At 43.2% G+C, this 22,238-nt stretch overlaps 2 protein-coding genes across 19 annotated transcripts in view; one reads left to right on the forward strand and one right to left on the reverse strand.

The window, feature by feature from the left end:
• Positions 1–22,238, forward strand: part of PWWP2A (PWWP domain containing 2A) — a 74,667-nt gene that overhangs the window by 41,939 nt on the left and 10,490 nt on the right. The window contains exons 3-7 of one of the 15 annotated variants that reach the window (XR_010121845.1): positions 707–826; positions 3,311–3,501; positions 6,270–6,464; positions 19,676–19,737; positions 21,278–21,586. Coding sequence is in view for 5 of the 15 variants with exons in the window: in XM_055285409.2 (XP_055141384.1) it covers positions 707–826; positions 3,311–3,324 (134 nt within the window). In the remaining 10 variants the exon portion in view is untranslated. Of the gene's footprint in view, positions 1–706; positions 827–3,310; positions 5,586–6,103; positions 6,249–6,269; positions 6,465–19,675; positions 21,587–22,238 lie in introns of those variants that run through there. The other 14 variants (XR_010121844.1, XR_008658849.2, XR_010121843.1 and 11 more) reach the window with 14 other exon arrangements.
• Positions 17,785–22,238, reverse strand: part of TTC1 (tetratricopeptide repeat domain 1) — a 56,541-nt gene continuing 52,087 nt past the window's right edge. For 2 of the 4 annotated variants that reach the window (XM_055285420.2, XM_055285421.2), the window contains exon 8: positions 17,785–18,393. In XM_055285420.2, coding sequence (XP_055141395.1) covers positions 18,260–18,393 — 134 coding nt within the window. In that variant the 3' untranslated portion in view covers positions 17,785–18,259. The remainder of the gene's footprint in view (positions 18,394–22,238) is intronic. The other 2 variants (XM_063643143.1, XM_063643142.1) reach the window with 1 other exon arrangement.

Below are 22,238 nucleotides of genomic sequence, written 5' to 3' on the forward strand. Positions count from 1 at the left end.
AATTTGAGACCAGGCTGGCCAAAATGGTGAAACCCCATCTCTACTAAAAATATAAAAAATTAGCCAGGTGTGGTGGCGGGCGCCTGTAATCCCACCTACTCGGAAGGCTGAGGCAGGAGAATCGCTTGAACCTGGGAGGTGGAGGTTGCAGTGAGCCGAGATCGCGCCACTGCACTCCAGCCTGGGCAACAAGAGTGATACTCTGCCTCAAAAAAAAAAAAAGAAAAAAAAAGGGTCATTGAGCTCATTAATTATGTAGTGTGAACAAGGATGACAAGTTCAACCTTATCCTTGAACACTGACTGAGAAGATCAGGACTTCTCCAACACTAGGCTAATGTGAGATTAGTAAAACATTTTTTGTTAAGAACACCCGGTGTGAGTTAGCATTTCCCCTTTTTATTTGTTAGTTTGCTTGGAGGGCAGAATCTTGGTGTGCCCCATGGCATCTTGCCGTGGATTTGACTTGAGCCGGAGAGTGCCCTCTCCTGGCGAAGGCTGTTGTGTCTACACAGCTCTCAGGTCTGTTTTCATTTAGTACCTACCAAAGCTTCTCTTTCTGTGAAGCGAGCAAGTTATCCAGAATAAATTTGTTATGAAAATTCACCTGAATTTTGGTCTTATTTTAAAACTATTTTTTTGGTAAAATGGATGGATTAAAAAACTCGAATGCTTTATTTTTGTTAACTTGGTTTTTTCTACCATAGGTCTCAACAAATGGCAGCTATTACATCAGACAGTGACGAGTCCTGCTGCTCCCTTACAGTGTCTGACAGACCACTGTGGATTCAGACTGGGAGCATTGAAGTTAACAGTGAAACGGGCAGGTCTGTCTGTTTTAAGCCCTGCCACAAAGTGAAGAGGGCATCATCTCATCACTTAATCATTCCTGAAGTAGATTAGGCTAGACTTAAAAGAATTCATTAGTTCTTTTTCTTTAGTTTTCATTGACTTTGGTAGCCGGGTGTGCCTCGTGTAGGTGATAGTTTTAATGAGTGAAAATAACTTTCCATTGATACTACCTGCCATGCCAAAAAAGAGGAGTCTCCTGTGAGCTTCCGTGAATTGAGAGCAGATTCTCTTAGGGTGGTAGAAGTTGGGTGTGACCTTGCAGAATTATGTCAAATAGCAACTGAGTCTCCATGGAAAGTCAAAACTACTGGATTTCTTTTATCTTTTCACTATCTCAGTCTTTTTTTGTCACTTTTATATTCATTAAACTTCTTAGTCATTACTTCTTACTGTATATATGTAAGAATATATATGTGAACACATATGTATATATATATTCCTAGTGAATTAGTCTCAAAACCATTGTCATTTACATAAAGCAAGTCAAAATTCCAGAGGGTGGTAAAAGATAGTGCTGAAATACAGTCTATTTCTTTAAGTACATTTATTAATAACTCCTTGGATAATGCCTAAAAGGCTTCTTTTGGGCCCTTATAGGGTAGGAAAAGTTCAGGGATTTCTGTGTGTTTGCACTGCTTTGAAACTGACTACTTTAATTGCTTCCTTGAAGTAAGGCTGTTTAACCCTCTGGTGTTTGTACAGCTAGCGAAGAACTGTATAGTTGCATGGAAGCTGTAATTTGCAAGCTGGGTCAGAATGGCAAATTTTGGATTAGAGATTGCAGCTGGGATTTTGGACACTTATCTGCGTAGGAGTGGTAGCTACCCTTAAGATGCGTATCTCTTGAGGGAATAGTGGTTTTTTTTTTTCTGCACCTCTCACAGGAATAGTAAGATCTGTTTGAGTCCTTACCTTTCCTGCCATAGATTTTAACTGAACTTAAATAGGCCTCACTAAAATTGAAGCCAAATATTGAGAGTCATAAATAGAAGGAAATGGAATTGTACATGGGATTGGGTGTTTACCTTTTTTCTTTCAGTTTATAAAATGGGAATATTTGCTTCCAAAGTTCTGTGTGAGCCTTAATCTGTTAGTATGCAATCATATTAGTACAGTATCTTAGTTTTAGAAAGTAAAAACTGAGCTCAATGTCAAATTTTAAAACAGTGTAAATCATTTTTTTTCCAGAAGCAAGGACTGCATTCATCTTTCATTTTGATGTGTGTAGTATTTGTCCCTAGAGGTCACTTTTCATTGCTTGAGGAGAAACATGATAGAATACCCTGTGAAATGTATTTTGTAGGGCTTGATCTAGTAAGCGAAGGAAGCATGGGAACACCGGAAGGCAACACAAAATCAAGTCAGTTCTGTCAAATCATGGGGAAGATACCTCCTGTGAAATGTTTGGAAGTTAAATAATGGGAAGGACGGAGTGGTTTTTCTGTTTTCCTTGTTGCATTGTGTTTGATGTGTTTGTTATTATTCCACTGAAATACCATTTTTGGTTTAAAAATGCATTTGACCAAAAATTCATCTTTCTTTCCACGGATCATCTCTTTTGGAATTCAAACTCGCGTTGGTACTTGGGTTTCCAGGTTTGAGAGGCATAACCAGGGATTGTAGAGGGTTTCAGTGGGCTTCCTTTTACTTTGTAGTATTAGAGGGAGGTTAGTAGTGTTGATCATTCTGGTCATGCTATTTAGCAGTAATTTTTATAAGCCTCGCCCTTTATAAATACTGTGCTTGGAGTCTTGCTTCTTGTTGGAGGTATGGTGAAGAGGCCTCTGCTGATAATCAGGTTTGCTGGTGTAACAAGGGATACTGGTCCGTCTAACAAGTGTACATGTGTTGTCTTCTAGTATCAAAATGGTGCTCTTAATGCCTTCGGATGTGCCGTGTCTACTTCTGGGGAGGCACCCTCCATTCCCTTCTTTTTTTGCTCTTTGCAAGTATGTGGGCATTGTGACCTGTTGCTGATTTGTACATAGCCTAGCTCTGTATATAAATTTGCTCCTGAAAACTGTAGGCTAGTCTGTGCTAGTAGAAGGCTGTTGGTGCTTCATAGCAGTCCCCAGCAGCTAAGCTGATTCTCAGAGCACTGTACTATGAAATGGCGATATAAGGAACAAAGTTAAAATTCCCCTGTTACTAGGCATTTATAAGCAAGTATTTTAAAAAAACACCCAAGTGCACACTGATTATGTAAAGATGGCAGCCATTTTACTTGTGTTGGAAACTGGCCTGATAATACTTCAGAAATAACATGAATATTTCTGCTGGTTTAGAGTGGCAGTAAGTTGTTTTCTCAAAACAACATCGGTCAGGTTTAACCGATTTAAAAGAAAAAATCAGGTGTGATCCCACAATCTATGTAGGGCTTAAACAACAAGGACATCATTTTCCTCATATAATTACTTGTGCTTAACTACATTTTCTTCCTTTTCTTTACTATATTTCAGCACAAAGACATTAGCAGGCTGCTGGTTTCATGGACCTGTACCACAATGACACAGAGAACACCAGAGCATCAGGACTGAATGAAATTGGAGTTTTTAAAGCTGCACTAAGAAGTAAATGTTAAGGCAGTGGTTAAAAACAACAGTCTATAAAGGGGCACTTGCAAATTGTGCTATCTTAAACCGAAGAAAAGGTATTAGGGAATATTTTATAAAAAATAAACTATTGCAATAAATTATGCATGAGATGAGGAGAAAAATGATGTGAATTACACACACAAGAACTCACTTGAATTTTATGTATGAAGAAACACTGACAGTAACTTCTTTTGAATGTGAAGTTCTTATCAGTACAGTTTGGACAGGCCTAAAAGGCATGGGATAATGCAGAAATGCTGAATTATTTTTCATACTTAAACTTTGTGCTTTCTCCAAGGTTTAGCTTAATCAGTTCAGATACGAGCAAAGATATTTCTAAAATGGCTCTTCTATGAAAAGCAATAGTCACATATGCCAAGGCCAATGTTTCCTTCAAGGTGCCAGTAGAAACAACAGAAAATAACACCCTGCTGAAAGGATGGCAAAGTGCCCCGCCCCACCCCACAAACAAAATTTGGATCTTTTCTTTCTTTAATAAAGCAGGGCTGTATTATCTTGAATATATGTTTGCTTGTTAGAACATATTAAGATATATTTATTTGCCACTAGTATTTAACATTTTGTGCACATTTTCATAATTACATTCTTACCTTTCAAATTTTGACTCAAAGTGGATAGGCTAGTGTTGATCTTGGAGTGCAAATGTATATACTCCAAGAGCTAGTTCTTAATTCTGCTGAGTTGGAAAGCCTTTTATTATTGTCTGTATCCTTACTGGTTTTATCTAGTTCAAAAAAGGTGACAACGTCTAAATTTTGATGACCTCTCTCCACAGAGAACCCCTCCTAAGTGCAAGAAATTCTAATAGGTGTCAGTAGGACTTGGCCCTGGGGGACAAGTGGCAGGAACAGGATCCTTTAAAACAGTGTCAAACTTTTCATGCATGGAGCATGAATTCTTACTAATAGAGACTGTAATTTTTTTCTTGTCTTTGGTAAATATATAAAAAACCTTAATTTTTCTTTTTTAATGAATGGAGAAAACATGAGAAAACCAGATGGACCTGTTAGTACTACATTTTTAAGGCATTTAATATTTGATGGTGCCGTACTTTTAATAATAATAAAACTGAAGTTTTTTAGTGGCAATACTGATTTATTTTTTAAACCAGAAAATCCATATTGATTACTTATTACAAAAAGGGGAAAATATGCCAAAAAATAAAAAACCTTAAAATTCATATGAAACAACGTAACAGATAACTGAGCACTTGGCTCAAGTAGTCAGACTTTCCATAATGTTACTGTGTAAGTTTGGAATTACCTAATAACCCCAGGCTCAGGATTAACAAAACGTTCTGGGTGAGTTTTAAAACATTTAATACACCTATGATTTGTTTTACAACTTGAAGAAAAGGCAGGCAGTCTTGTGTCTAATGAGCTTAATGCAAATTCTGATTATACTGCAAATAATTTAAAGTTTTGATTGCATTCTACAATTGTCTGGAAAATTACATATTATGAAGTCATTATATACTTTATCAAATCAGAAAAAGTCAGCTCAGGAACTGTAGCAGCAGGGAGTTCTAAAGATGACATGAATTATACTATAGGGGTGTCCTACTCTATATGGCCTAGGGCTTTGGTTTGGGTCAGTCTTGTTCTTTCAGATACATAACACCAGCAGTACCTTTCAGGCTCACTTCAGGAACCAGATAACTCTCCCAAACCATGATACATGAATTGTATAATCAAGATTTTTAATTAAGCTTTAGAATTCTTTATTTGTGTAGAGTGATGGAAATGACCAAGAAGTAATAATATAAAGCAAAAGAATTGGGAGAGATCAGGTTTTAAGTATATAAATATTTTTTTTTCTCATGGCATATTCTCAAAGATGTTTTGTTACAAACCAGATTTTTATTTTTTAAAAAATGAGACTTGGTGGTATTTAAAATCTAGACCTACCATGTTGCTATTTCACTTTCATTGCTTTAGTTGCTTAATATTTAAGCTTTGCTTCATGCTACCTTTTGTCTGTATTTCAGTCTTCATAAGCCTATTTTGTTTTGTAGACTTGAATGATAAAAATTGTTTCTCATCTTAAGTATGCTCAGAGTTTTAAATGTTCAAGAATGTTGTGTAACCTTTATCCAATAAAGTCTTTGATTTTTTAAAAATTTAGTTATTTAAAAATTATGTTTACTTTTTAGGAGTTTTTAAAGATTTTTTTTTTTTTTTTTTTTTACTATTAAAATTCAATCACTAGTTGTACTTTAGGGAGCTGTTTTGAGTAGCAGTGCTTCCTAAGGAGAACAGCCTGTAGGTTTCTAATCACTAGGAGATTTTATGGGACCTCTTTATGACGAAGGATAGAGGAAGGGTGAACAGTTTAATTAGGACCCTGTGCACAAACATGACTGCTTTTCGATAGAACAACCTACCCTTCAGAATTGGATGTAATTAAATATCTCCTGCTGGATTTGTCTTGTTTTATTTTGTTTTAATTTTAAGGAATCCTGCCCTTATGGATAAATGGTTGCTTAAGAGCCCAGCACATTCAGTGAGAGGTCAAGGGTTTGACCTAAGAATCAGAAACACTTGGTTATCAGGAAAAAATTAGCCTTTTAAAACCTACAGACAGTTCACAGGACTGACCCAGAAACTTAGGTCAATGTACTTTTTTTTTCTGTTTCAGAAAAGCAGTCCTTTGGCTGCCTGTTATTCCAGAGTACGTGAAGGCTTTAATCTCAGACATTCTCCCATTTCAGTTTATCTAAATGAGTGTAAAAAAGAGACCACAGGAATCTGGCTCTGCTAATATCTTTTTTCTCTCAAATTTCTCACTAATGAAAATGAAACAGGGAGAACCAAGGAAGATTAACAAGCCATGTGCTCCTTATCTGCGAGGGCCTACAAGAGACTCATACTGATCCTGGTCATGTATACATGTATCAGTATATTTATAGACACAACTCCTACAAGATGCAGGGAATGAGTGATGCAACCAATAGAAGCAACTGAAAATCTTACCAATGCTGGCCTTCACATAAGAAAGCGTAAGTTCATTTTGCCTTTTTCAAGTAAAGATTTTTTTTTTTTTAAATTTAAAAAATAGAGACGAGGTCTCGCTTTGTTGTCCAGGCTGGTCTCAAACTCCTGGGCTCAAGTGATCCTCCTGCCTTGGCCTCCCAAAGTGCTGGGATTATAGGCATGAGCCACTGCACCTGGCCATGATTCTTTTCTCAGAATAAGAAATTATTTGAATAAAGAGGTTTTTTTTTGAGACCGAGTCTTGCTCTTGTTGCCCAGGCTGGAGTGCAGTGGTGCGATCTCGGCTCGCTGCAACCTCCACCTCCCAGGTTCAAGCAATTCTCCTGCCTCAGCCTCCCGAGTAGCTGGGATTACAGGCATGCGCCACCACCCCTGGCTAATTCTGTATTTTTAGTAGAGATGAGGTTTCTCCATGTTGGTCAGGCTGGTCTCAAACTCCTGATCTCAGGTGATCCACCTGCCTCGGCCTCTCAAAGTGCTGGGATTACAGCATGAGCAACTGTGCCTGGACTTTATTTATTTATTTATTTGAGACAGAATTTCGCTCTCGTTGCCCAGGCTGGAGTGCAATGGTGCGATCTCGGCTCACTGCAACCTCCACCTCCTGGGATCAAGCGATTCTCCTGCCTCAGCCTCCCGAATAGCTGGGATTACAGGCATGTGCCACAACTCCCGGCTAATTTTGTATTTTTAGTAGAGACAGGGTTTCTCCATGTTGGTCAGGCTGGTCTCGAACTCCTGATCTCAGGTGATCCACCTGCCTCAGCCTCCCAAAGTGCTGAGATTACAGGTGTGAGCCACTGCGCCTGGCCAGAATATGTTATTTTTTAAGCATCCTTTTCTCTAGTGATTAGCATACTGCCAAATCTTTGCTTAATTGCAATGATTTTTTTTTTTTTTTTTTTTGAGATGGAGTCTCACTCTGTCACCCAGGCTGAAGTGCAGTGGCACGATCTCAGCTCACTGCAACCTCTGCCTCCTGGGTTCAAGCAATTCTGTCTCAGCCTCCTGAGTAGTTGGGATTACAGGTGCTTATCCCCATGCCCAGCTAATTTTTGTATTTTTAGTAGGGATGGGGTTTCGCCATGTTGGCCAGGCTGGTCTTGAACTCCTGACCTCAAGTGATCCGCCCACTTCAATCTCCCAAAGTGCTGGGATTACAGGTGTGAGCCACCGCACCTGGCTTGGAATGAAACTTCATGGCCTTAATAATTCCTTTGCTTTGGTACCAAGAAGGTAGTGAGCTTGGGGTAAAGGAGAGTATGATTCAGGAAAACTGTGCCAGAAGAAGACAGAGCTGGCCAAACACAGTGGGAAGACATTGTCTTTAAGCGTTAAGAGTACTTTCAGGGTTAGCCCTTTCATCATTTCCTTGTGAGACAAGTTTGTAGAAGCAGCTGTCTAAAGGAGGGAAAGTGGGTTGGTGATGTTAAAAGAAAGATGTTTTCGGCCGGGCGTGGTGGCTCTCGCCTGTAATCCCAGCACTTCGGGAGGTTGAGGCAGGTGGATCATGAGGTCAAGAGATCGAGACCATCCTGGCTAACACGGTGAAACTCTGTCTCTACTAAAAATACAAAAATTAGCCGGGCGTGGTGGTGGGTGCCTGTAGTCCGAGCTACTCGGGAGGCTGAGGAAGGAGAATGGCGTGAACCCAAGAGGCAGAGCTTGTAGTGAGCCGAGATCGTGCCACTGCACTCTAGCCTGGGCAACAGAGCGAGACTCCGTCTCAAGAAAAAACAAAAATGTTTTTATACTAATAACCTGCCTTAGTCTAAAGAGGTAGGAGACATGGATTCTGTTATCAGTTCTATCAATGACCGTTGACAGCAAACTCACACAGTAGCCTCATTGGCAAAATGAGGTGTAGAAATCCATCTCACCAAGCTCTTCAGTTCCTACTCCAGCCAAGGCTGAAACCCCTGGGGAGATGTTAGGATTTTTTTTTTTTTTTTTGAGACGGAGTCTTGCTCTGTCACTGAGGCTGGAGTGCAGTGGCGCACTGCAACCTCCGCCTCCTGGGTTCAAGCGATTCTCCTGCCTTAGCCTCCCAAGTAGCTGGGACTACAGGCGTGCGCCACCACACCCAGCTAATTTTTGTATTTTTAGTAGAGATGGGGCTTCACCATGTTGGTCAGGCTGGTCTTGAACTCCTGACCTCGTGATCCGCCCGCCTCGGCCTCCCAAAGTGCTGGGATTACAGGCATGAGCCACCGTGCCCGGCCAGGAATTTTTGTTGTTAATTGGAATATAATCCACTTTTTCTGAGTTTTGTTTAAGTTCAGTGCCTAAGTCCTCTGGATCCTGAGTAGACAACTCAAAATTTGGGTGATCTTCTACATAAGTTGAACTATAACATCACTGTGGAGTGCCTTGAGGTAAAAGAGGAGCCTGATATGTCAGTGCCCAGAAAAGCACAGCCAGGTCCTTTAGTAAGAGCAACCTTACAGAAGACAAGGATGGATACGACCCTTCACATGTCTAGATGGCGGCTTTCTTAACATCTGTAGGAAATGAGATGGGCCAGACAAGCTTCTACAGCACAAGCTGAAACCATAATCTCCAGCCTGTGATGCTAATTCAGAATCCAGTCAAAGTACCACACTGCCCTAGGAAACTGTCAGGCCTTTTCTCCCAGTTAAGTTGATGATGGGCAAAGTTGCAAACAGCATTTAATTTTGGGGCAATCAAACTATGCCTTACAAACTTGAGACCAAGTACTGTGTATAGCCTACCAAAGCCTACTCCTTTGATGTTTAATTATTATTTTCCCCACCTCTGTTCCCTTACTTCCCATCTCTGAGGAGTTTCAGTTTTGTGGATTTCTGACTTTGAGTTGGAGGCACCGAGTGGAAGCTCTTTGCTACTGGCTCAGACAGCACGTGGCAGTTGCTGGGTGTGAGTCCAGGTGGGGATGTCTCTCATGTGGACATCAGTCTGGTACTGCAGGCCGCAGAGGGACAGTGAAATTCCGGTATCTTCAAATCCACCTCTTCACATTTGAAACCAAGTTTCTCCAGAAGCCTTTTTGGGTGGGGGTTCCCTTCACATCCGTCATGACAACTGATGGCCGATGAGCCCAGTGGCCGATAGCGGTTCCCACCTTAGTAGGCCATATTTTTCTGCAAGCGGAACCGGCAACTGGGACTGATAGAAATGAAGACTAGCTGACACTGGGTCACTGGCATAAATCACTTGCTGTGGGCTTCCTTGGCAGTGAGGCAGCAGGCCCTGCTATGCCTTAGTGAAGGGGGAAATGGGAGTTTCCAGTTTCCCCTTGAGTGAAAGGAAAAAGAAGGCAGGGAATCATATTTCTAGTTCTGGCTGATAGAACTTACCTTTTGTATGATGGCACTTATTCCTAGCTTGCAGATCTCAGAGGGCTGGGCAATTAGAAGAAAATTTTATATTAATGTTTTTATTATAGAATATCTCAGATATTTATAAAAGTAGACCAGCATAACAAACCCCTCTGTGTACCCAACTTAGGTTTAACAATTACCAACTTGTGGCCAGGAAGATTGAAATTTTTGATGCTTTGAAATGTAAAAATAGAGAACATCCTCACTCTTTTTAGTCGTATTGTTGTTGAGACAGGGTCTCACAGTTTAGGCTGGAGTGCACTTATGCAATCCTGGCTCACTGTAGCCTTGACCTCCAGGGCTCAGGCGATCCTCTGACCTCAGCTTCCTGAATAGCTGGGACCATAGATAGGCACACTACCAGGCCTGGCTAATTTAAAAATAAATTATCTTTGTAGAGATGGGAGCGGGGTGGGGGGGGGGGTCTCACCGTGTTGCCCAGGCTGGTCTCGAACTCCTGGACTCAAGCAGTCCTCCCACTTCAGTCTCCCAAAGTGCTGGGATTACAGGCATGAGCCAGTGCGTCCAGCTACTGCGCCCAGCCCTCTCACTCATTTTCATAAACTAATTTTTTTGTTTTTGTTTTTTTTCTTTTGAGACGGAGCCTTGCTCTGTCGCTCAGGCTGGAGTGTAATGGTGCAATCTCGGCACACTGCAACTTCTGCCTCCCGGGTTCAAGTGATTCTCCCACCTCAGCCTCCCGAGTAGCTGGGATTACGGGCACCTGCCATCATGCCTGGCTAATTTTTGATTTACTTATTTGAGACGGAGTCTCGCTCTGTTACCAAGGCTGGAGTGCAGGCACCTGCCATCATGCCTGGCTAATTTTCGTATTTATTTATTTAGTCATTTATGAGACGGAGTCTCGCTCTGTTGCCCAGGCTGGAGTGCAGTGGTGCAGCCATGGCTCACTGCAGCCTCAACCTTGTGGTTCAAGTGGTCTTCCTGCCTCAGCCTCCTGAGTAGCTGGGACTACAGGTGTGCACTACCACCCCCAGCTAACAAAAAAAATATTATTTTGTAGCGACGGGGTTTCCCTGTTATCCAGGTGGTTCTGAACTCCTGGGCTCAAGCGATCCTCCCACCTCGCCCTCCGAAGGTGCTGGGATTACAGGCCTGAGCCACTGTGCCCAGCTCATAAACTGCCCCTTGAAGGGTTGTAAGCAGTCATTCTCATGTGCTAACGTTATTTTCACCCTACCTCTTGGACTGGCTGGTAGTGAGTAATCCATTTTTTTAATTGACTTTTTTCAGAGTCTATGCTGATCTTCTATCATTCCAATTTTAGCATATGTGCTCCCGAAGCAAGCACAGTAATCAGTTTTTCATTTTCAGAAGCATTAATGGATCTGGTCTAGTGTGAGGTCAGGATAGCTCTGCACACAACAGGAGGAAGTGATTGCAAATTATAGCTTCCTTTCCCTGTACAGCTTTTAATTGTGCAGTTCAGTGAAGGAACAGATTTTTCAGCCACTTCTGGTGGAATGCGCACATACTTTTTTAAAGGAAATCCAGGTGATGGAAGGATTAAGCTTGTTACTATCAAGTACCGAGGAAGCAGGCTGGAAAGAATCCCTAACTGAAATCACTTCAAGGAGATTTGACTAGGATTGTGTGGGTATGTATCAAGTACACAGTATCCACAGATAAGATTAGAGGAAGAGTTTCTCTTCCCTATCCTCTTCCCTCCTGTATTTTTTAAGGGGAGGGACGAGCATAGGGAGGAAACCAGCACAGTAATGAAGGGAAGTGATCACAGAAAACAACAGGAAGGAACATACAATCCAGCTGGCAGCGACCATCGGCTGCAGGCTCATAAGGCTGCATCTGAATGGGGGCTGAGCAGCTGAGATCCAACAGCTCCAGCCTTTCCTCTTAAGCCAAGGGCAATCTGGAGAGAGCACAGATAACAAGCAGAGGAAACGGATGAGGGCTCGTCAAGATATTTCCCATCCTATATGGTGTCTCAGATTTGCGCTTTGGTCTTGGGGGATTATTGGACTCTTCCTCTTAAAGATCTTTCCCAAGATTAAAGCAGCCATTAACTTGCACAGCTGTCTTAATCATAGCCTTTCCCTTTGACATCCCAAGTTCTGCAGAACTGGTGGTAAAAGGATTTGCAGGCCTGCTTAGTTCTTGGGATCAGACCACACTTGGAAAGATGTATCTTCCAACAGGTTTACATCTGCCGCCTGCCGCCAGCTTCTCATCCCACTGTCTATTCAAGCAGTAAAATGCCTCTAAAAAGCTCCTGTGCCTGGTCTTCCTGCACCAACTTAGATTCTAGCTTGAAAGTTGAGTGAAATGTTACTTACCAGTAGTCTCAGAGGCCAGCTCAGAGACTGAAGGAGCACCAGAAATAACTACTAAGCCCGGCAACATCTTTTCTTTTTGAGACAGGGTCTCACTCCCAGGCTGGAATGCAGTGGTGCCATCTTGGCTCACTGCAGCCTTGACTTCCTGGGCTCTGGTGATCCTCCCACCTCAGCCTCCTAAGTAGCTGGGACTACAGGTGTGTACCACCATGCCTGGCTAATTTTTTGTATTTTTACTAAAGATAGGGTTTCGCCATGTTGCCTAGGCTGGTCTCGAACTCCTGGGCTAAAGCTATTTGCCTGCGTTGGCCTTCCAAAGTGCTGGGATTATAGGCGTGAGCCACTGTGCCTGGCCAGCAACATTTCTTAAAGCACTCTCCTACTTTCAGTTACATAAAATGTTGTAGGAACTGCAACTTTCAGCATTTATGGATTACACAACCATTCATGTCTTTGGCTATATCCAAGCAGCTCTGAAGGACAGTGTATGAGGTCTTGTCATTTTGCCGAAGCTCAGATGTATGCCCAGTGTGCCACGATGTCCCTAAAGTTATAGTGACATCTATAACATGTAGGCTTAGCGACTCCCCAGCCTCCACATTTAGACATGGTGTAACACTGTCTCCTTAAGTACTGTTATTTGTAAAGTGAGAAGATGTGTGTTTTGCAGGGAATGGGACAAGGAGCAAAAGGCTAAAAAACACCACAACAAACTGGCTGCAGTGCTTGTGATGGAAGGGAAGCACACATGGAAAAGCATAGTTTTGTTTTGTTTTTTTTTTTCTTTCAGAGACAGGGTCTCTCACTGTTACCCAGGCTGGAGTGTGGTGGCTCAGTCATAGCTCACTGCAGCCTCGAACTCCTGGGCTCAAGTGATCCTCCTGCCTCAGCCTCCCAACTAGCTGGGGCTGAAAGCATGTGCCACCATGCCTGGCTTGGTTTTAAAACATTTTTTGGTAGAGATGGGGTCTTAGTATGTTTACTAGGCTAAGGTCTTGAACTCCTGGTTTCAAGTGATCCTCCTGCCTCAGCCTCCCAAAGTGTTGGGATTACAGGTGTGAGCCACTGCACCCAGCTAGTTCTTAGAAAAATGGTTGAGATTTTTAAAATAGGTGAATTTAACAGCATGGATCCATGAGTAAAATGAAAGAATGAATCCACAGTGCACTCTACACAGAAAAACCACCATGAGTATGAATTTGTTGTAGAAATCCCAATTTCCTGGGGAAGCCTCCTGCAGAGGCCCCAACCAACGGAAAAGCTGCTTCTGTGAAAACTGGAGAAGTAGTTAAGATACAGTGTGGGAATATACAGAAAACACAAGACTTGATGGAAATGTGGCCTGGAGGTGAGGAGACTGAAACGAAAGGAAAAGTTGGGGATTTTTTAATTCTTGGAAATATCCAAAATGCAAAAAATGAAAACTTAAAAACCAGGAGACAAATGCTTACATGCCAGGTTGAATGTTCATTCTACATGGCCGTGCAAGAAAGGCTAGACTGGCTTAGAGTGACCTTCTTTACAGAATGCTTATTTTTATTATGTTATTTATTTTTATAGAGATGGGGTCTCGCTATGTTGCCCAGGCTGGTCTCAAACTCCTGAGCTCAAGTGATCCTCCTGCCTTGGCCTCCCAAAGTGTTGGGATTACAAGCGTGAGCCACTGCGCTCACACCTGTAATGTTGTTTTGAGCTTTATGGGTATGATTACTGGATTCACTGTTGAGAAACCCTAGCTGAGCCCTCCAAATTTGCCAGAACTACACACTTAACGAAATAACACTACTAAGAAAGTTTACTTGAGTAACTAGTTCCAGAAACTCCAAGGTGAGGTGGCCACTTTGGGCAATACCGGGTTAAGTCACAGATAAGTTACTGACCTTGATTCGGTGATACCAAGCTGTTGTCTCTGTCTCCCACTGCATTCTTTGGAATGTGAAAAATAGCAAGTGAGCCTTTTTTTTTTTGAGATAGGTTGGTTTCACTTTGTCACCCAGGCTAGAGTGCAGTGGCATGATCTCAGTTCACTGCAGCCTCGACCTGGGCTCAAGCAATCCTCCTGCCTCAGCCCCTCAAGTAGCTGGGACTACAGGCGCACACCACCACACCCAAGTAGTTTTTTGTAGAGATGGGGTTTCAGCATGTTGCTCAGGCTGGTCTCGAACTCCTGAGCTAAAGCAGTCTGCCAGCCTCAGCCTCCCAAAGTGCTAGGATTACAGGCCTAAGCCACTGTGCGCTGCTGAGAAAAAATAGCAAGTAAGCCTCCTAAGCTGACATTGCTGGGTCTTAAAATTTATGGAGATGACTAGTTTCTATTTATCTTGAGGTAACAGATATTGGTTAGTAGTAAAGGAGACATTTGAAAAAACAGGCACTAAAAGGGCATAGAATTAGAAGACTTTTGAATAGTGATGGTTGTTCACACCTCTTGTGGAATATCCTTTAATACCAGTTTACTAAGTCTCTAATACAGTGGTAGCTGCTGGTGCTATTAACAACATAAATGTGGCCCTTTCCATGAGCTCATGGTCTATTCAGGAGGCAGACGAGAAAGAGTAGATAATATTTTAAAGAATGTTTCTCAGAGTCTCCAGGGCAATTCTAAAAGATCAAAAATTATTATTATTTTTTTGAGACAGGGTCTCACTGTGTCACCCAAGCTGGAGTGCAGTGGCACGATCTCAGCTTACTGCAACCTCCGCCTGTCAGGTTCAAACGATTCTCCTGCCTCAGCCTCCTGGGTAGCTGAGATTACACGCACCTGCCACCATGCCGGCTAATTTTGGATTTTTAGTAGAGACGAGGTTTCGCCACATTGACCAGGCTGGTCTCAAACTCCTGACCTCAGGTGATCCGCCTGCCTCAGCCCTCTAGAGTGCTGGGATTGAGCCACCGCACCCAGCCTCCAAAAATTATTTTGACCCATTGCAATATTGTTGGAATAAGAATATGTACAACGTCACAGTGTGATTACCTTAAAAGTAAGTTCTAGTATGCTTTTTTGGTGTGGGGTGGGGAGCATCACGGAACTTTTTATTTTTTGAGATGGAGGCTCGCTCTGTCACCTAGGCTGGAGTGCAGTGGTGTGATCTTGGCTCACTGCAGTCTCCGCCTCCTGGGTTCAAGCGATTCTCCTGCCTTAGCCTCCCAAGTAGCTGGGATTACAGGCATGCGCCATTGTGCCTGGCTAATTTTTGTATTTTTAGTAGAGACGGGGTTTTACCGTGTTGGTCAGGTTGGTCTCGAACTCCTGACTTCAGGTGATCCGCCCGCCTCGGCCTCCCGAAGTTCTGAGATTACAGGTGTGAGCCACGGTGCCTGGCCAGAGGCTTTAAAATGATACATTCTAGCAGCAATAGGCAAATACAGGCCACCTTCCTTCCTTAACACTTACTTTCTACTTTTGAAATCTGAAGATTTTCTATGGTCAAACATTTTCAAAAGGTTTGAATATATCTTTTCTTACAAATGTTGGAAGCAGCAAAGTAATAGTGCCAGATAAAAACTCCTTGGCTTAAGCAAGCTCACACCTACTGGGATTCTTTCCTTTCCAGACAATGCACTGCTTGGCCCACCCACTGGGAGCATGTAATGTTGGCCTTGTGTAGCATCCTATAAGATTTCAGTGTGATTGAGAGGAAGAGGAGGAGGAAGCCTAAGAAACAAAACCTCTACACTCGTGGCAATGGTGGTCTCGGGCATCTTCTCTTAACCAAAGCTGTTTCTAGATGAACAAGTCTATTTCCTATTCCTTGGAGGCACAGATAGTCCTTCCGGAATCTCAGCCCTGATTTTGCTAAGTTTCAGCCATTGAGCTCAAGGCAAAATCTAACAGTAGTTCTCAAAATGTAGTCCAAGGATCCATAGGTGTTCTGGAGACCATTTCAAGGTGTGTATCTGTATTTTATATTATGAAAACTACTTCCATAATACAAAATTAAAGGGTCTATTTTTTTCACTGTCATCCTGTCAGTGACTGCACTGTGATCTCAGGACAAACTGAATATATGAGATGTGAGACTCTTGCTGTTCTCTATCAAGCCATGCATTAAAGAGACTTGCAAAAATGTCATCCTTCTCACTAAAATGTGTCTTTGAGTTGGAAGATTTTTCCATAAAAATTTTAAAAATTTCAGTAAAACTTTTTTTTAGAGACAAGGTCTCACTCTGTCACCCAGGATGAAGAGCAGCAGTGGGATCATAGCTCACTGCAGCCTTGAACCCCTGGGCTCAAGCAATCAATCCTCCTGCCTCAGCCTCCCAAGTAGCACGAAGCCACTACGCCTAGCTAATTTTTTAAACTTTTTTTTGTAGAGATGGAACCTTGCTATGTTGCTCAGGCTGGTCTGGATCTCTGGCCTCAAGCAGTACTCCTGCGTTGGCCTCCCAAAGTACTGTGATTACAGGCATAAACCATCCATCGTTCCTGGCCTGACATAAAATTATTTATAGTAACATGAAACATGTTATTTTTTAAAGGGATTACTTTAACACTTTCTATCTTAATTTTTAATATACTAAATGTTGATAGAATGCACATAAATGGAAATGCTCTTAAGATTTTTTTTCCCAGACTATGAAGGGCTGCTAAAATAAAAGTTTGGGCACGGTGGCTCACACCTGTAATCCAAAGCCGAGGTGGGTGGATCATCTTGAGGCCGGGAGTTCAAGCCCCCAGCCTGGCTTACATGGTGAAACTCTGTCTCTACTAAAAATACAAAAAATTAGCCAGGTGTGGTGCTGCATGCCTGTAATCCCAGCTACTCTGGAGGCTGAGGCAGGAGAACTGCTTGAGCCTGGGAGGCAAAGATTGTAGTGAGCCAAGATCGCGCCACTGCACTCCAGCCTGTGTGACAGAGCGAGACCCTGTCTCGAAAAAAAAAAAAAAGAAAAAAAAAATTGAGAACCACTTTCTAGCATAATGCTGGCTGCACAGGAAGCACCGAACACTGACTACCAGACCATCCAGCATTCCACACGGTTTCCATACAACTTGTGTGATTTTTCACACACACATTTTCGGGAAAATTGGATGCCAGATTTAACATAGTTTCTTCTGAGGTTCACTTTGACCAAAAGAAGAAAAAAGATAAAAAGCTTTTAGGAACAGATGAGAAGAATCACATAGTCCTTAACACTGGGAGTATGACTGACTACTGCATGTCACTTACAGAATTATATGTGTAATTTACTTCCAAGATGAAACTTGCATGTCAATGCTTTTGACACTCAAACCAGAGCAACTGCAAGCTTCTCACTAGCACCAACTGATGAGCACAAAAATATTCTATCTTTGACACCTCTGGGTTCATGTAGTTTAAAAGAATATGGTTTTGTTCTGGGATTCATATACTACCATTCCTCAATGAAGCTATTTTAAGTTAAAAATATTAACATTTGGTCAAACACAGATTTATAATTATCTATACAAACCTGGTAGGGCCCAAGATAGCTTGTAGGGTGGACTTTCTGAATTCTAGTACATGGTAGAATGGTCAACTCTTCAAGATAAATCTTCAAGGCAACAAAAACTTTGGGCAGATCTGTGGAATCTGGAATCAGTAACCCGGCTTGAAACCAACACTGCTCCCAAAGCCAGAGAAGGCTTCTGCCTTAGTTGTCGTTAGGTGACAAAATTCACAACCCAGACCTAAGCACAGAAAGCTTTTATTACCACAGAGGAAATCAGGAAATGCTGAAGGCAGCCTCGTTAGCTGTGTGATCAGGGTGGGGACAGGCAGGTGGGAATCCGTCATCAATCATGTCTGGGCAGTCTCCCAACCAACAGGTCTGTTTGGTTCAGGAGAGGCTTTTGCTGGGCTGTGTGTATGATCAGGAAGTTCAGCATTGACAAATGGGCTTCTTCCTGGACATAGGACAGCCAGAACTGGGGACACCAGCTGCACAGACACCACCTTAAAATGGAAATTAAATTAGGTTCGTTACATCAGGAAGTACATTTCACCCTGATCATAAAAGAGGGAAAAGGGAGCACTGGGCTCTACTGGATAGCCTTTCTTTTAGATAAGATGCTTTTAAAAGTTAAACATTGGCAGGGCCTTTCCCCTAGCTAACAGCAAGCAGCACACAATTCCAAGTCAGCTTGTAAAGCTATTGTTATCTTTGTTATCTGTTATTATTTGGATTTTGAACGAAATTGATGGAGTACGAGCCAGTAGAGGAATCCTGTTTGATCTGGAAATTTTCCGTAGAGAGCCCAAAAGGTCGGAGAACCAAGTTCCCAAGATCTTTTAATTTACCTGTAATGTAAAAGCAAAAACTCAAATGAATACAGGAATGAACAGAAGCAGGAAGGCACCAATTAATCTTGCCTTACCACTGAGTACAAAATATAAAAGTATCTCTTTGCAGTTAAAGAAATGCCTACTTTTAATATGATGAAAGCTTCCAGGGGAGTTCCCAGCTCCTATTCCCCACTCAGCAGTGCAGTCACTTCAATGCCATCCACCCTAAGCCTGTGCTTGCAAAGATGAGAGTGGAGTCCTGCTGGCTCTCTCTGGGAGATCAAAGCCTCCTGTCCTAAATGGCCAGTACTATCAGAGGACACAGGCTTCTGGGGTGAGTTCTGGGAAAACCAACTGCTGTTCCAGTGAGGCTCAAGGCACCCTGCCACGCCAGGTCTGCCTGGTAGTGAGGGCAGAGGTCCCTCCAAGTCTCCTCTCTAGAACGGCAGCAACCGCCTGCTAAATTTAATTCAACTCAGCCCATTTCCACTGAGCTTGGATTCATATTCAAGAGCTTCCTGCTTTCCTAAGCAAATCCTTAGCTTCTATACCACACTAGCCATTTCTTAGAAATGGGATCTTGTTCATTTGCACGGCAACCTCAATAAGACAATAGTCCAGGCTCCACGGCAATCTCAATAAGACAATAGTCCAGGCTCCTCTTCCCAAGTTTCAGGCTTTATTTACACGACTTGGGTGAGGTATATAGGATGGGCGTGGTGGCTCATGCCTGTAATCCCAGCACTTTGGGAGGCCGAGGTGGGTGGATCACTTGAGGTCAGGAGTTCGAGACCAGCCTGGTCAACATGGTGAAACCCTATCTCTACAAAAAATACAAAAATCAGCTGAGGGTGGTGGCATGCACCTATAGTCCCTGCTACTAGGGAGGCTGAGGCAGGACAATTGTTTGCACCCGGGAGGCAGAGGTTGCAGTGAGCTAAGATTGCGCCATTGCACTCCAGCCTGGGATGACAGAGTGAGACTCCGTCTCAAAAAAAAAAGTCATGGTATATAGCCAACGGTTCTTGCCAAGCATGGTGACTCACGCCTGTATTCCCAGCACTTTGGGAAGCTGAGGCAAGAAGATGGTTTGTGCCCAGGAGTTCAAGACGAGCCCGAGCAACGTAGTGAGACTCTATCTCTACAAATTTTTTTTTTAAAAAAAACAAAAAACAGTTCTTATGCTGTTTTAAGATATAAGGAACATTTGAAACTAGGAATGTTCCAGAAAATCTTGGCAGGGATGGGTGAATAAACAGTTTCAACCCTTTCTAAACTGCTTTAATTTTTCTTACAGGTTTGTTTCCAGTGGAGGTGAGAATGGGGGTGGACGAAAAGAGAAATCCCTAATCACCACAGGTACAGGCTCCTTCCCACTTCTTAGCAGCTTTTCTCACTCTGAGGCCTCCCATCTTAGAGTAAAGCCCAGGTAAAGAACTTAAAGGTGCATGGCCTTGGCTGGGTGCAGTGGCTCACACCTGTAATCCCAGCACTTTGGGAGGCTGAGGCAGGAGGATCACGTGAGCCTAGGAGTTTGAGACCAGCCTGGGCAACATAGGGAGACCCTGTATCTACAAAAATTTAAAAATTAGCTAGGTGTGGTGGCACACACCTGTTGTAACAGCTATGCAGAGGCTGAGTTAGGAGAATTGCTTGAGCCCAAGGAGTTCAGGGCTGCAGTGAGCCATGATCATGCCATTGCACTCCAGCTGGGTAACAGAGCAAAAAAGACGCATGGCCTTTACATTTTACAGGCCTCCCTAATAACTCATGGTGAGAACTTTTAGTCTCAGACTTAAGAACTAGCCCAAGGAAGCTTACTATGTCCAGAGAAAGGCCAACCCATCTTTGGATAAAACAGTAAATTGAGAAAGCTCCCAGAACCTGGGATGGCCGTTCTCCAGGCAGGCCTCCCAAACCTAAACCTGGGACACACACGTTCCGTGCTGCTGCTTGTGTCCGGAAATCACTGGCACAAACCCTGGGTGCCTGCACACGGCAGCGGCACAGCCTCGGGCACATGGGCGTAGAGGGAGGGGCTCACAAGCAAGAGAAAGAGGGCAGCCTCAGGGTGACCTGAGTGAGCAACACCAACCAGGAACGCTGGCAGTTTGTCCTGGGGTTGGAAAAAGAGGACAGGGAGGGGGAAAAAACCCCATCAAAAGCAGCCCAAGAAAATGTTGGTACTGGGAAATCCTTGGCTCTTGTGATATGGAGTGAGTGAAGTGAGAATGAGTATCAAGAGCCACTCACATCAGACTCCCAAGGAGAGGCAGCTCCATGGTGGAGAAGCCTCTGGTCCAGGCCTACTCTGGATGCTCCACTGAGCCCAGGGCCACTACGTGGATGGAGGGATCACTGCAAGCCCATCTCCAGTGCCAGAAAAACAATTTAAAGTACAAACTGGAAATTTTACTTGGCATCTACTATGTGAGCCACTGGGATGTAAAGAATAAAAGTAGCTTCCAGGCACAATGTTTACAGTCTAGTGGGGAGGCAGACTCAAAAGATGGAGGTGTGCCCAGAGGTGCTTTCTGACCTTGCAGTGGCACGAGGAAGCCTTTTCAGAAGAGGCCACATGCCACAGTGCTCTGGCGGATGGGAATAGGTCCAGGGTGCTGGCATGTCACCGTGCTCCTGAGATGGCAGCTTCCTCAGGGAGCAATGGCTTGGCTTTAGGCTGGTCTGCACTAAAGGAGGTTTCCCTCTAGTGCAGAAAGACCATTCCAAGCTAAGACTACAAATATTCAAACTGCCGACGAGAGGAAGAATTCTCTTTCCCAGGCCCTCACTTTGCCTAACTGGCTAAAGGGCCTGTCTGCCACAAGCCACCTTTGAACTTTTAGCTTGGTTGATTCTATGGTGTGGCAGTCATGAAGATGTACTTCTCCAAATGCAGGGGACAGAGTGGCTGCATTCTAAAATCCATCAGCACATTCATGCAGAGGCCACCCTTCCCACCTGCTGCTTCCAGCCAATGCCTGAGCATGGGAGGAATAGTCCAGGGACTCGTCTGAGGGGCAGCACTGGCTCCCCAATGGCTTTGCTGAAACTTTCTCAGCACCACACTTCAGTGGAAAACCTCCCCCCTTCCCCGGCCATTCCTCCTCCACAGGGGTCTGCCAGCTCTGCCAACAGCCTCCAGCTCCCAGCCCCATTTTCCCTTGCAGGTGTTTCCCCCAATAAGTCTCTTGTACTTTTAATCCTATCTTGGCATCTGTTTTTTGGACGACCCAAACTAACACACAGATAATTATTCTCTTTCCTTCAATTCCAGTATCTCTGCCTTTATAACATTTTACATTAGTTTCACCAACCATCACTTACAGGAGAAAAATAAAAAAAAGAAAATGCGAAATTCTGCTTTCTAAATGAGGCTACATATATATAATACCTGGCAGGTAGCAGACACGTAATAAAAGACACACAAATAAATAGTCTCTGTGTTAGAGAAGACCTAAGGTCACCTGACATAGATTAATTCAACCAACATGTACTAATTACATGTGTGTGGCACCTTGCTGTGTGTGGTAGAGATGCAAAGATACACGACATGGTCTATACACCAAAACAAGTTTAGAATTTGACAAGGAAGAAAAGACATACAAAACCAAATTCATATGTAGCTGAGTTATAAAATGCTGTAAGAGTCAGGAAGGGGAAGATTCCTTCAGCTGGGGCAGAAAGAGAGGAAAGGGGTGGAGGAAAGAGATTTGGTCTATCTTTGTCTAAGAGTTTGCACTTGAACCAGGCACCAAAGGCCATAGGACTGCAACCATATGAGACAGAGGTGCTGTCCGTGCAAGCCCAAACAGCGGGAGCCAATGCACAGAGGTAGGCAGGCAAGCTGTGTGTCCAGT

Source organism: Symphalangus syndactylus, chromosome 7, assembly GCF_028878055.3.
Source record: "Symphalangus syndactylus isolate Jambi chromosome 7, NHGRI_mSymSyn1-v2.1_pri, whole genome shotgun sequence".
In the NCBI taxonomy this organism is placed as follows: Eukaryota; Metazoa; Chordata; class Mammalia; order Primates; family Hylobatidae; genus Symphalangus; species Symphalangus syndactylus.